Source organism: Talpa occidentalis, unplaced genomic scaffold (assembly GCF_014898055.3).
Source record: "Talpa occidentalis isolate TD23 unplaced genomic scaffold, MPIMG_talOcc4v2.1 talOcc4.8, whole genome shotgun sequence".
Classification (NCBI taxonomy): domain Eukaryota; kingdom Metazoa; phylum Chordata; class Mammalia; order Eulipotyphla; family Talpidae; genus Talpa; species Talpa occidentalis.
Window position 1 is genome coordinate 94,952,595 of NW_023605194.1, and position 14,363 is coordinate 94,966,957.

At 36.7% G+C, this 14,363-nt stretch overlaps 1 protein-coding gene across 3 annotated transcripts in view; it reads left to right on the top strand.

Moving 5' to 3' along the window:
• The window catches only part of PPP3CC (protein phosphatase 3 catalytic subunit gamma), a 53,536-nt gene that overhangs the window by 35,674 nt on the left and 3,499 nt on the right, over positions 1–14,363 (top strand). For all 3 annotated transcript variants that reach the window (XM_037497608.2, XM_037497610.2, XM_054690522.1), the window contains exons 10-12: positions 525–596; positions 9,106–9,187; positions 9,775–9,872. In XM_037497608.2, the coding sequence (XP_037353505.1) occupies positions 525–596; positions 9,106–9,187; positions 9,775–9,872 (252 nt within the window). The remainder of the gene's footprint in view (positions 1–524; positions 597–9,105; positions 9,188–9,774; positions 9,873–14,363) is intronic.

The following is a 14,363-nucleotide window of genomic DNA, read 5'->3' on the forward strand; positions in this document are numbered from 1 at the left end:
ATTCTTTTCTTATCTAAATGTCAATTTAAAGTAACTATCCTACTATAACCAAGATGTTAAAGTAACATAAGTCATTATGCTATTCCTTCAGTGATTTCTTCAGCAATACAGATATTTGAATAGGAAATATTAAACTTAGAAATATATTTCTATGTCTATACAAATCACTGTGCAAATATAAAATAGGCCTGTTGGACATGGACTTAGTGGCTTAACTTCTTTGTAAAATGGGAAGAAATTTTTTCATGTGGGTGTCAGTACGGAAAAGACTCTGGGTAGCAGTCTAATGAAATCAGTGGAATCTTTAATGACTCTGCACTTTGCCTGGAGCAAGTAATCACTCCAAATTCTATATAAACCTGAAGGCCTACATTTAATGCTGCTCTTTATAGTTACTCTTAGTAACATAATGACAAATCTCTTTTTGTCTTTATTTAACATTAATGTCTATTTAGTTATTCACATTATTTTAGAGAAAGTGCCTTATTAATTATATACATTTTGGGATATTTTGTCTTATATAGTCACAGAGATGCTGGTTAACATTCTCAACATATGCTCTGATGATGAATTGATTTCTGATGATGAAATTGAAGGTAAACTTGACTTTTCCTCATTTAAACTAGAAGTGAAAAAATTTGTTTTGAATCATTTCATTTGTTTTATTGAAAAAATTGTGTTCATTGTAGAAAAATAAAAAATGAAAAATGAAAACCATAAATAAGGGGAAAAGTTGCCCAAAATCCTGCCATCTCATAGATATGCACTGTTAACATCTCGATGTATATGTGTTTAGATGTCTTTTTTGTCTTTGCACGTGTTTTCTCCTCTGTTTTTCTTTTTTAACAAATCATGAAAATTTACTGTGTGTTTTTGCAGAGTAATTTTTAATAGTTACGTAGTTGTCCATGTCCAACATTCATTGTTTCAACCAATCCCTTGCTGTTGGATATTGGACTTTTCCCCCAACTTTTTCCTTTTAAACTATTTCAAAATAGTTTTGAAAACTGTATAGTAAAGTTTACATGTTCTGTCAATAACCAGTATTTGTATGTCTGGTATGTGCCAAGTACTGTTTAGGTTCTTGTTCTCAATTAGTTTGTATTATGGTGAGGGAAAATAGACTATAAGTATAAATCAGATATGATATGTTGTGTGCAAAACTGGAAAGCAATATTAGGAAATAAAGAATAACATTTTCTTGATTGTTCAGAATGTAAATTTCTACAAATTGACTATCTGTATCAATTAGCACTTACAAGTTTAAATTGCATACATATAATTTCTAGAAAAGCTGTACCTGGTTAATTGTATGTGTGGAACGGAGTTCATAGTATTCCGTCTGGCATTTTAAAGTTTTTAATTTGTTTTTATAGCTAATGAACACTTTATTTTGTTTTTGACTGAGTTTTTCTCTCTTTAGTTGTCACTTCATACCTTTTGCCCATTTTTCTATTAGATTCTATGCCTACTTGTTTTTATTCTCATTGGCCTGTGACAGATTTTTGTTTAATAACATATTGTTACATATGCAACCAAGTATATTTTTCCTTGTGTGTTGAGGGAGGTTTGATTTGAAAGGTAGATCCTAACTTATCTGACAATGCAGAAGATTCTGGAAAGATGATGGAATCTGAGCACAAACCTCTGAGTCTCCTTGTTTCCAAGCTCTACTAAGGTGATTCACTCAACTATAAGGATAAGCTGTGTACATGGTAGAGAGAGCCTGGCCGACATAGGGAACATAGAGAGTCCTAAATGCTTTAGATTCCACATTGAAGGTGCAGAGCAGATGAGCTTCGTTTGTGAGTATGTGTCCCTGTATGTCTGGGACTGGAGAGCACTACAAGGAACCAGTTCTTGGGGAAGTAGTGTAGCTAGGTGAAAATTAAAATAAAGAACTTAAGTCAGGGGAAGGTAAAATATGTAAGAAATAAATCTTATAACATTTATTTTCAAATCTAAATGGAAATTATTGTGAACTTTATTATATGTACTAAGAAAGGATATGCTTTTGTGCCAAAGTTATGGGAATATTTTTAAGTATAGTCACTTAGAGCGAAAGTTCAAAACAATCTAAATGTCCTCATTGGAGAGCTGGGTAAATCTATGACATAAGTATGTGATAGATTCTCTACCTGTATTATTATTTTCTTTATGCAAGCCTTCTTTCTGCTGTTATCATCTAGTGAGTTCCTGGTCAGCTCATTGTAACTTCCTCATGGAAGGCATTTTTTTTTTTAGATGTATTTATTTATGCATACAAGAACTGGGGTACAGGCCAGAGTGTGGGGGGGGTGGTGAGAGAATTCTCCAGAGATAGAGTGGGGAACAGAATAGGCAGATTGACTGAAATACACTGCTGAGGGGAGCAGCAGGCGAGTCAGGAGAGGTCTGCTGCGCCATGTGGGTTTCTCCCTGGCCAGGGATCGAACTCTTGCTACAGTGGCTGCTGATAGCTTCATAGGTTGCGTCTTAACCCCTGCGCCACCAGGGAGGCCCCATGGAAGGCATCTTTTACCTCACTGGATTCAAACCCCTGTCTTGCTCTCATATAGTGTAATAGCACTTGATAGATTTGCAATTTTACATTCATTTGTATTGTTACAAAATTAATATATTTTACCTCTCCTAGTTAAACTCCTTGAGTGCTGGGACAAAATTGGTTTTTGCTTGCCATTCTAGCCCTAAAGCCAAGTATAGTGAGGTAAATATTTGTTAAGGATATTCTACTACGTGTCAAATCTTCTCATTCCCATTTTTGATAAGATGTGTGACTACAGGCTGCTGTATGTTTAAAAATTTTTTTTTGGATAAGAAATTAAGAGTATCGGGCCTCCCCAGTGGCGCAGCGGTTGAGCGCTGGGTTGCGAAGCTGCCCGCGGCCTCTGCGGCGCCGGTTCGATCCCCGGCTGCTCCCCGGCCACAGGAGGAGGGTCCCACATGGCGCGCAGACCTCTCCTGCCGCCCGCTGCTCCCCTCAGCAGTGTACTTCGGTCCTTCTGCCTGCTCTGCCCCCCGCTCTGGCTCTGGTGAATTCTCTCACCCTCCCGTGCTTCTGACTGTACCCAGTGCATGTATAAACAAAACAAACAAACAAACAAATAAATAAATAAAACATGCCTCTATTTAAAAAAAAAAAAAAAAAAGAAATTAAGAGTATCCTTTTAGATTAAAATGGTTAGTAAAACACACTTCTAATTTTTTTCTTCCAAAAAAATCAATATAATTTTGGTTTTATTTGTGATATAAACTAAGAATTTCTACTTTAAATCAACTTAGTTTAAATCAACCCTGTCTCTTCAGACGAGAAAAGCTAGACAAGGTATTTTTAAAATCCTCATTAAAGACTTTCAGAAAGCTAACAATGTAGCTAAGAATTACCAAGTTGAGATCTGGAAAAAGGCATACATCAGAGAGATAAGAACAACATTTGGGACTATTCCATTCCTAAACACATTCATGAGTTAATGAGAGGGGTCTAAGAGGTTGTACATGTCTCCTAAGAAAAGCTAAAAAAGTTCATGGTTTGCCAAAGTTGATTTGAGTGCTATTATGTTTCTGCTCATTGTTTTGGAACCCCTAAGATTGCAGCTATATAAGATTAAGGGTGAACTGGAAAGAGATCAGTCCTGGAAGGTACTGAAATTTAAATAAGGTAGTTCCAGGCACCTGGCAAAGACAAACCTCTTTAAACTTACAACATCAGATAAGATATTAAATTTTGCAGTCTTTCAAATAAAATATGTGGCTCACACCGGAAATAACTGGGGATATAAGAAGACATATGACATAAATAAGAACCAGCAGAAGCAGCAAAAAATAAAAACAGACCCCCAGGTTCTCCAGACATCAGCTTTATTAGACCAAACTTTAAAATAACTAAGCTTAAAAACAAGATAAAATTATGTTTATGATGTTCAAGATATCAGACTGAATTTAAAATTTTGGCAGGAAACTATGAATTATAAAAAAGATATATGGAATTGATATATATATATATTGCTGGTGTCTTGTTTAGGACTATTATATCTATATTAATGTCCTTGCTATATTTTGTATCATAGTTATATGAACCATAATTAGGTTCATGTAACTCAAATGAGTTGGAGAGCATTTCTTTTTCAAGAATTTTTATGAGACTGGCATTGTTTCATCCCTAAATGTTTGGTAAATTTGCTGTAAAGTTAACGTGCACCTGGCATTTTCATATATGTATATGAATTATACCTCCCAACCAAGTTGATTATTCCAGAAATGAGAGATTTAACATTAAATTTTAATCACAGAGAAAGATAATCAAATATTTTGATCATCAAATATTTTCAAAGATATCAAATATTTTCACTCATATGTGGAAGATGAAGCAAAGCAAATGAACAAACAAAACAAAAACAATCCTTAGATTGTGACAACAGAATGGTGGTTACCGGAGTAGAAAAGGGTGTAGGATGGTTAAAACAGGTGAAGGGGGTCAACTGTACAATGGTGAATAAAATCTAGACTTTTGGGGGAGAGACGGCCTCATCGTTCACTGCTGTGATGGTCCGCGGCAGCGCATAATGTAGCATATGCAGACCTTTAAGCTGCACACTGATACCCATATAGAGTTGTAAACCATGTTACTTCAATAAATTTTAATTCAATTAATATTATATACTAATATAAGATGCTAATAGTAGAAATTGGATGAGGGTATAAGGAATGCTATACTAGTTTCACAACTTTTCTTTACATCTAAAACTTTTTAAATAGAAATTATTTCAAAAAGCAGATAATTAACTGCATTAACAAAACAGAAAAATACCTCAGTAGATTGTAGAAATAGTATTAGATAAAATTCACCTTCCATTTATGATTCTTAAATTAGGTTTGAAAGGAATTCTTTGATGTGACAAAAGTATCTATAAAACCTATACTAACATACAGTGAACTGTTGAAACCTTTGGAACAGGCAAGGATACTGCCTGTCAACACATACAATATAGTATATTAGAAGTCATATCTGATACAATAAGGCAAGAAAAAAAAGTACAATTTATGAAAATTATAAGGAAACAATATAATTGTCTTCATAGATGATATGATTGTACACAGAGAAAACTTAAGAGTCTAGACTCTTAGAATCAGTAAGTGCATGTAGCAGAATTGCTGAATACAAAGTCAAAAACAAAATGGAATTTTAAAAAGAGATGCCATTTATAATATTTGTAACAATAAATCTAACAAATGATGTGTGATACCTTAAAGCCATAAACTTTAAAACATTACTAGAAAAATTAAAGGAGATCTAAATAGATGGAAAGAAGCACCATGGTCATGGCTCATTGGAAGATTCAAAATTAGAAAGATATAAATCATTCCGAGCTGGTCTGTGGGTTCAATACAAAGTCAAATATTACCAGAGAACTTCATTTAAAAATTTATATGGAAATGCTAAGAATAGATTCTAAAATTCATATGGAAATTGCTGAAGTCTGAAGAAGAGTAAGGTGGTAGGACTTACTCGCTAGGACATCAAGATTATAAACTAGAGCAATTATTATTAGTGCAAGGACAGATAAGCATTGAAATAGAATGGGGAATCCAGAAGTAGATCCATGCATACAAGGCACTTGGTTTACACCAGATGTGCCTCTGCAGAGTAGTAGGAAGATGATAGTATTTTTTTTTTTTTAAATTTAATTTTTTTTTTAAGATTTATTTATTTATTTATACAAGCACTGGGTACAGTCAGAAGCGCGGGAGGGTGAGAGAATTCACCAGAGCCAGAGCGGGGAGCAGAGCAGGCAGAAGGACAGAAGTACACTGCTGAGGGGAGCAGCGGGCGGCAGGAGAGGTCTGCGCGCCATGCGGAACCCTCCTCCAGTGGCCGGGGAGCAGCCAGGGATCGAACCAGCGCTGCAGAGGCTGCGGGCAGCTTCGCAACCCAGCGCTCAACCGCTGCGCCACCGGGGAGGCCAAGATGATAGTATTTTTATAAATGGTTGGGGTCATCTATTTGAGAAGAAATTAACCCTGACCCCTATTGTATTCCAAGAGATTAATACAACCACATATGAAAGGCAAAACAGTAAACTTCTAGTATTTACAGAATATCTTTATGATTGGAATAGATGAAGCAGACACGAAAAAACACTAACTATACAGGAAATTTAATAAATTGGACTACGTTAGAAGTAAGAACACTTGAGTTTACCAAAAGACCGTTAAGTGTGTGAGGAGTGAAGCCACAGAGTGGGAGAGGATATTTGAAGCACAGTCACAGAGGAGTCACGTAAAGAATACAGAAAGACTACGGATGAGACTTAAACAAATCACAAAAGAGGGTATCCAAAAATGGCCAGTAAAAAAATACAAAAAGATATTCAGCCACATTGGTAGTCATGAAAATACAAATTAAATCCGCAGTGGATGATTCCACCCCACCACCAGATTGGTTCAAATTAAGTTGAATCGCATCAAGTGTTGGCCAGGATGTGGAACTACAGGAATCCTCAGACCCTTAAGTATAAATTGGCACATCTACTATAGTAGATAACACTTATCCAGAATTAAACACATACATAGTCTATAACTGAGCATGCGCACCCTAAGGATACGTGCGGCAAAGAGAAATGCATAGGAAAAGTCATAATAGCCTCGCTTTAATTAACCAAAAATTGGGATCAGTCCAAATGGCCACTGACAGTAAAAAAGTACTAATTGTGGACTATTCATATGGTGGAATTGTATCAGCAATGACAGTGATCTACAGCAGCAGTGAAAGCGTGGGTGACTCTCACATAATGCTGAACAAAAGGAATGAGATGCAAAAATACACATTGACTGTTCCAATTACATGAAGTTCAAAAACAATAAAACTAGTGCTTGTGGATACATCCATATTTGGTAAAACTATAAAGAATAGCAAGAAAGTGCTTTCAGTAAAATGTCGAGAGAATGATTTCCTTTGGGAAGAGAGAGACTAGTCGGTACACAAAGGGGTATCTTGGATGCTGGCAGGTTTCTATTAATTTGAGTGGCAGTTATGTGGCCATTTGCTTTTTAATCTTTGAGTCATATGTTTGTTTGCTCTGTGCACTTTTCTATATGATTATTATACTTCACAATAAAAGAACTTTTAAAGTTATAAACCTACAAATAGGGGAGATTTTTATGGGAACTTTTGGAGTTGGAAAACAGATGGATTTGTGTTACTGACTTACTTAGCAGGTTCAAGAAAGCTAAAGCTTACTTTAGTGATGGGCAATGTTGAGTCCAGCACAGAATCCTCAAAAAGCAAAGGAATTTGTTGCACCCGTTGTTAAACTTAGGGACTGTGAATTAGCAGGAGCAGAGAGATAGGCACAGAGCTAAAATAAATAGGTGAAAGCTGTTTGAAAGGCAAGTGAAGTCCTAGTTGCCGATGGGTGACTGCCTCTTTCCATGTCTAGAGGCTAATTTCTAAAAAATAGAGACCAGAGTTTCTGAACTGAGGGTCAATTGAGGTCATCAATACCTTTCCAAAAATAGGTGAATGAAGATCCCATCTGCATTCTCAGTAAGGACTAGCAGGACTCCCTACCATGGGCCCACCCTGGCCCTCTATGTAAAGCTCCACCTGCCAACTCTGAAAGCATTTCAGCCTCTCCCTGGTAATCTTGAGCAAACAAGGATTACCAGGACACCTCAGGGTAGTCTATAAGAGAGAGACAACAGCAAGCACAAGACAGAAAAGGGCAACTTGAATGAACGTGAGATTATGAAGAAAAATAAAGCTGAAAAAAGGAAAAATCACAAAATTCCCAGAATGGTAGGAGGAAAATACAGGTGCCATTAAAGTAAAAACAGCATTTTCCTTAGGAGATTTGTGAGCTGTTTGTTCTGCCCTTTGTTTTTGTTCCTAGTTTCTAGCATCATTTGTCCCACAAATATCTTTTTGTTTAATTTTGTGGGAATAGAATGTGTTGGATAACAATATATGTGAATAAATATAAAGCAAAACTCTTAAATGGAAAAGGTACTAACAAGAGACCTGTGATTGAAGGGTCTGTCTTGACCCTAGGATGTCTCTTCTGAAATGGTAAAGATGATAGCCTGCTTCTCTTGTTGCATTTCACTTGGAATTTTGTCCTCACTTCCCTGTGAGCTTCACTTTCTCTTCTCATATTTCCATGTTCATTTCATTGTTTCTTGGTGTCTCTTCTCCCTGAAGATCACTGCATTTCACGCTATCAGAAAGGTGTACCCTACTAACATGTGCTTCGTCCTGGCTGTCTGTCCTACCACACTGTATTATTAGGTAGGCTCGTTAGTGGGTAGTTGAATAGTTTCAAACAGGCTCTCCATCCTCCCTTTCTGTTTTAACATCTGTATTTTCTCTGGACCTGCTTTATAATCCTGCAGGATATTGAGAGCTGGGGGGTGAGGAAGGAGAGGGCTGTTTCTTTTCTGACTTTTGACTGTGGTCACCTGGTGCATGCCTGGACCTTGGCTTCTCAAGTACGAGGTATTTCCTGATTTTTATATGAAAAAGGCCATGAAGTCTTCTGTTAACTATTTTGAATTTGCTTTATAAAATACCTTCCTTGTCATCATAATTTGTTCTGCACAGTTGTATATGGTAGGAATAACTCACTTGTATGTGAGTGAGGAATCAATGAAAGCAGACTGCCCAAGTGCAGGAGAGCTGGCTGTGCGTTGTATTCACATGCAGAAGACAAGCTGCTTGGATCGTCCCTTGCCATTTGGGCCAAACCCTGAGTCCTGAGGTGGCCCACAGCATTCTCAAGAGATCGCTGCTGTATCTACTGTCTTTATTTATGTATGCTTCATTCTTTGCTGTGTTCAACATTTCAGAACCACAAATGACCTCTCATAGAACTGCTCAGTCTGTCTTTTTTTTCTGTGGCTCCTCCATTTTTTTCACTTCATCCTTTTCTCTTCTGGATTTAATTTTTCTCTTGCTCCTTAGAACTTCCTAGGATTTTTGTTTATTTAAACAAACGTCGGCCTTGATTTCTTTTTTAAAAACAGTTTCTTTAACCTAGAAAAACCCTACTTTTTTTTTAACTATTCTGTTAACATATTCCTGTAACTCACTTCTTCTTTGTATTCTCTAAGGAGGTACAACAGTTCGAAAGGAGATCATCAAGAATAAAATCAGAGCCATTGGGAAGATGGCACGGGTCTTTTCAGTTCTTCGGTAAGGATAAGTCTATCATTACATTGTGGGGTGAAAGCACTTCAAGAATAAATTAGAAGTTGATTTCAGAAGTTTTTTAGAATTGGAATTTGGTATTAGACCTATAGGTGTTCAGGTAGAGTGCAGATTGAATCAGACCTACGTATTGAAGTGACTTGCACAGTCCTGGCAAACATTCTTTTCGTCCTAGCTTAGTTGTAGTCAGGGGAGAGGTTTAGGGTGGATTCTGGAGCCAGATTGCCTATTCTTCCTGTTGGTTGTATGATCTTATGCCTCATTTTTCTTGTTTGTTAAAGAGTGATAATAACAAGACCTGCCTTATGCAGTTATTAGGCAGATTAAATGGGATGAAATGTGGCAGATGTTAGAACAGCACATGGGCCTCATTGAAAAGCAGACTGAGTGCTTAAAATTGGAATATTTACAGAAAACAGCCCTACCTTTGGGTCAGGGGAAGGGTAGGGAGTAGGAGAACCTGTCCTACATCTCAGTGCATCTTTTCTTAACTTCTTGCAAGTGTCTTTGAGTTGGTGCTGAGTGGTAGACACCCTGTGGCATTAACCCAGGGCTTTGATCTTCCTTTGCAGGGAAGAGAGTGAGAGTGTGCTGACTCTCAAGGGCCTGACTCCTACAGGTACACTCCCTCTGGGTGTCCTCTCAGGAGGAAAGCAGACTATTGAGACAGGTGAGTATGAAAAATGCTCCTTTCATGAATGGTTGTGTTCCTGTTATCTAATAGTCCATGTAAAATCTAAAATTGGAGCTTCTTTCAGTAAAGGGTTTTGGAGCAACTGGATATTCATTTGGGGGGAAATAAGTCTTGACCCTTCTTTCCATATACAAATTAATTCTAATTGAATTATAACTTAATTGTAAAAAGTAAAACTCCCAGAGTAAAGTAGGGAGGAATAGTTATTGGGTTAGATAAGGAATCCTTAAATAAAAAAATACCAACACACAAAAAAATACTAACACTAAGAGAAAAACATCAATAAATTATCTTTTATTAAAATTAAGATTTTTCTGTTCACAAAAACACAGGATTAAGAAAGGAAAAAGCAAGCTAGAAACTGGAAAAAGATTTTTGTAACGCATATGACTGATAAAGGGTTTGTATTCAGAATAAAAACACCTCAGTAAGAACTCAGGCAACCATTTTTTTTAAATAGTCAAAGATTTAAACAGGTGCTTCACAAGAGAGGTATCAAAATAACCAATAAACATATGAAGAGATGTTTGAGACAGTTAGTCACCCGGCAAATGGATATTAAAACCACAGTGAGATACCACTGCACACTTCCGGAGTGGCTAAAGCTAGAAGACCTGAGTGTGCCGAGTACTGCTGAGTTTGTGGGGATCTAGAACTAGACACATTGCTGATGGACTAGTAAATTGTTTCAACCACTCTGGAAAACTGATAGTCAGTGAAGTTAAACATATATCTACCCTAAAACTCAGCAACTCCACATGTGGTATAAATCCAAGAAAATGTCGTGCATGTGTCTGCCAAGGGATGTTCACCTTAATGAACATGCTTAGCAATGTTCGCCTTAATTTTACTAATAAGATCCTTGAACAGGACACTACCCAAATGTTCATCAATAGAAGAAGAGATAAACAAAACTGTGTTGTTACATATCAAAATACCACTCTGCAATAAAAAAACCCATGAATAATTGCAACAACATGGTTGAATCTCATAGACATTGTAGTAAATTAGCAAATCTAGACACCAAAGAGCACAAACCGTCTCATTTATATAATGTTCAAAGAACAGCAGGCTAATCAATGGTAATGAAGTTAAAATGACACTGCTTTGATGGGAGAATATTGATCCTGAAGGGACCCAAGGGAAGTTTGGAGTAGTGGGAATGTTTTATATAAAAGTGTATGGTGCTGTAGACTTCACAGTTGTGCATGTGAGAAGTCTTACTTGTGTATGTTTTATACCTTTATTATTTTTTTTTTTTGCTGTTAGAATTATCAAACAGTGAGGGAGTTTACCTGCAAGCCACGTCCCAATCCAGTGCCACAGTCACCCTTTAACAAGGGGGTCAGTTTTAAAACTTACATGGGTGCTGACTTCTCAGGACAGAACTTTACATAAGTCTGAATGAAGAGAGTGATGTTTGTTAGAATAAACATAGATCCAGTCAAGCAAAGTTGAAGAGCCATCACTTCATTAGATGACTAATTTTAGGTATGAACACTGGAGTTGGAGCATTAACACCTTAAACTAGAGTACCATTGCTATTTTTCGTTCCCTTGTCATACAGAATTATTTCTACTTATATTTTTCTTTTGAATTCTTTGCGTTTTTGTGGAAGTAGCACCACTAGTGATTAATAGAAACAAATTTCCTTTATCCCCCTTTATCTTTTATTTTTAAAATTTATCTATTTATTTTGCATAGAAGAACTGGGGTATAGGCCAGTGGTATGGGTTGGGGAGGGGTGTATGTGTGTGAGAGGATTCACCAGAGACAGAGTGGGGAGCAGAACAGGCAGATGTGCTGAAATACACTGCTAAGGGGAGCAGTGTGCAAGGCAGGAGAGGTCTGCTGCACCATGTGAGTCAGCTCCCTGGCCAGGGATCAAACTCAGTGATAAGCACTGAGACTAACCCCTAGGCCACTGGGGAGGCCCCTCTCCCTTTTTTCAATAAAACTGAATTTTCCCTTTTTAAAATTGAATACTAGAATTTTAGACTTTAGCTATTTAGAAGGAAGAATGAACGTTTTCTCCTTGAAAGTGCATAATTAGTTTTCTTAATTTTAGCAGTTTCATAGAAAAGATCAGTAAGCTATTTCATATTGAATTTTTGATTCTCAAATAAATGTTCAGTTTCTTCTAAGCTAAATACATTTCTACCATTACTTTGGTAATTAGTCCTGGGAGATATTCTGAGAACATCTCTGCAGGGCAATTTAGAGTTAACAGGAAGAAACGTAGGTTAATATCTCTTATAATGTCCTTACTTGAAAATTTGAAAAATTTACTGATCCACAAAGTTGTTTTAATCTGAATCAATTTTTCCTAGGCCCTGAAAGACCAAATATGAGAAGAATACAAAGAGAATTTTATAGAGTTATTGTTTGGAATTCTTTGTAATTTTCAATCTACCTTTGCTCTCAGTCCAAAATGTATATAGTTTTGAATATGAGTGATTTAATCAATACCAGATTCTTTATGGGTACTTCTAAAATTGATAGAAATCTTCAGGAATGGGTAAGAATAACAAAAGGAATGTTGGAATCAACTTTTTAGAGCTTATCTTCTTTTTTTTTTTTTTAATTTTTAAATTCTTTTATTTATTTATTTATTGTTTATTTATTTATACAAGCACTGGGTACAGTCAGAAGTGGGAGGGTGAGAGAATTCACCAGAGCCAGAGCAGGGAGCAGAGCAGGCAGAAGGACCGAAGTACACTGCTGAGGGGAGCAGCGGGCGACAGGAGAGGTCTGCGCGCCATGTGGGACCCTCCTCCGGTGGCAGGGGAGCGAGCAGCCCGGAATCGAACAGGCGCTGCAGAGGCTGCGGGTAACTTTGCAACCCAGCGCTCAACCGCTGTGCCACCGGGGAGGCCCGAGCTTATCTTCTTATTGATAGAAAGGAATTGAGTGTATACTTTCCTATCCGTGTATCAGCTCTACAGGTTCATTGTCAAACTGCAGCATTAGCCAAAAAAAACCTTTATGTCTCTATAACTACATGGAGAACTTTAAGCCAATAATATTCCATATGCCCTTACAGCATGTGTTCGTTTATGCCCCATCTGATTCCAAGAGGGGTTTGAGTAAGTTACAGTATACATACAGCATGGTGAAATAAACTAAATATGTTTGGATATTGAAACACAAAGAAAACAAAAATAAAGCCAATAGTTAACCACAGATTTGACTCCAAGCTTCCTACTAGCCAAAATAAGAGGAAAATCAAGGTCAACAACTGAACACACTTCACAAAGACCATAAGATTAAAAAAAAAAAATATATCAGCCAATTGGACCTCACCAAAATCAAAATTTTATGCTATAAATGGAATCATCAAGAAAGTGAAAAGACAACCCACAGAATGGATAGAAATATTTACAAATAGTATATCTGATAGAGGACTTATATCCAGAAAATATAAAGAACTTTCTTAACTGAATAACAGAAAGATACATAACACCATTAAAAAATGGGTAATAAATTTGAATGGACATTTTTCCAAAGGAGACATACAAATGGCCAACAAATATGTGAAAAAATGTTTGACATTGTCAGACTATAAGAAAATGCAAATCAAAACCACAAACAGATCCTGCTTTTATCCACTACGATGGCTGAGATATCAAAGGCAGATGGTAACAAATGTTGGTGAAAATGTGGAGAAAGCTGAGTCTTAGTACACTGCTGGTGGGCATATAAAATAGTGCAGCCACTTTAGAAACTAATCTGTAAGCTTCTTAGTTGATTAAACATACCTATGACCCAGCACTTCTACTCTTAACCCAGGGAAATGAAAACCCAGAGAAAACCCTCATAACCCAGAGAAATGAAAACATATCTACACGAGACTTGTACATGAATGTTCATAGCAGCATTCTTTAAAATAGCCTAGAAACAGAAATAACCCAAATGTCCATCAACTGGTGAGTGAGTGGATAAACAAAATGTGATACAGCCATATAGTGGAATGCTATTCAGTCACAAAAAGGAATGAAGTACTGATATATGCTAAGTGAAAAAATCACTAAAATTACATATTATTTGATTCCATTTGTATGAAAAGTCTGGAACAGGCAACTATTAAGACAGAAAATAGAATGAGTCTAGGGATAGGAGGAATGATGTTTCTCTCTGTGATGATAAAAATGTTCAAACCATAATTTGTGGTGATGGTGACACAGCTCTAAATACATGAACCTTATTGAATTGCACAACTTAAAGAAGTTAAGTTTATTTTTTATCAATTGAATTTTAGTAAAAATAAATAATCTTTACTGGAAAATGTATTTCAGTAAAGGGAAAAAAAACAGTTTCTCAGTACTATATGACTTTCTTATACTGTTCCTTACTGCTGGCCAGTACCTCCATACCCAGTGCAAAAAGCAATTCCAGGAAGGCCCTAAGCAGTGTCATGCCAGTGTGCATTTCACCACATAGCTCTCCCACTCATTGGACCAGCACTGC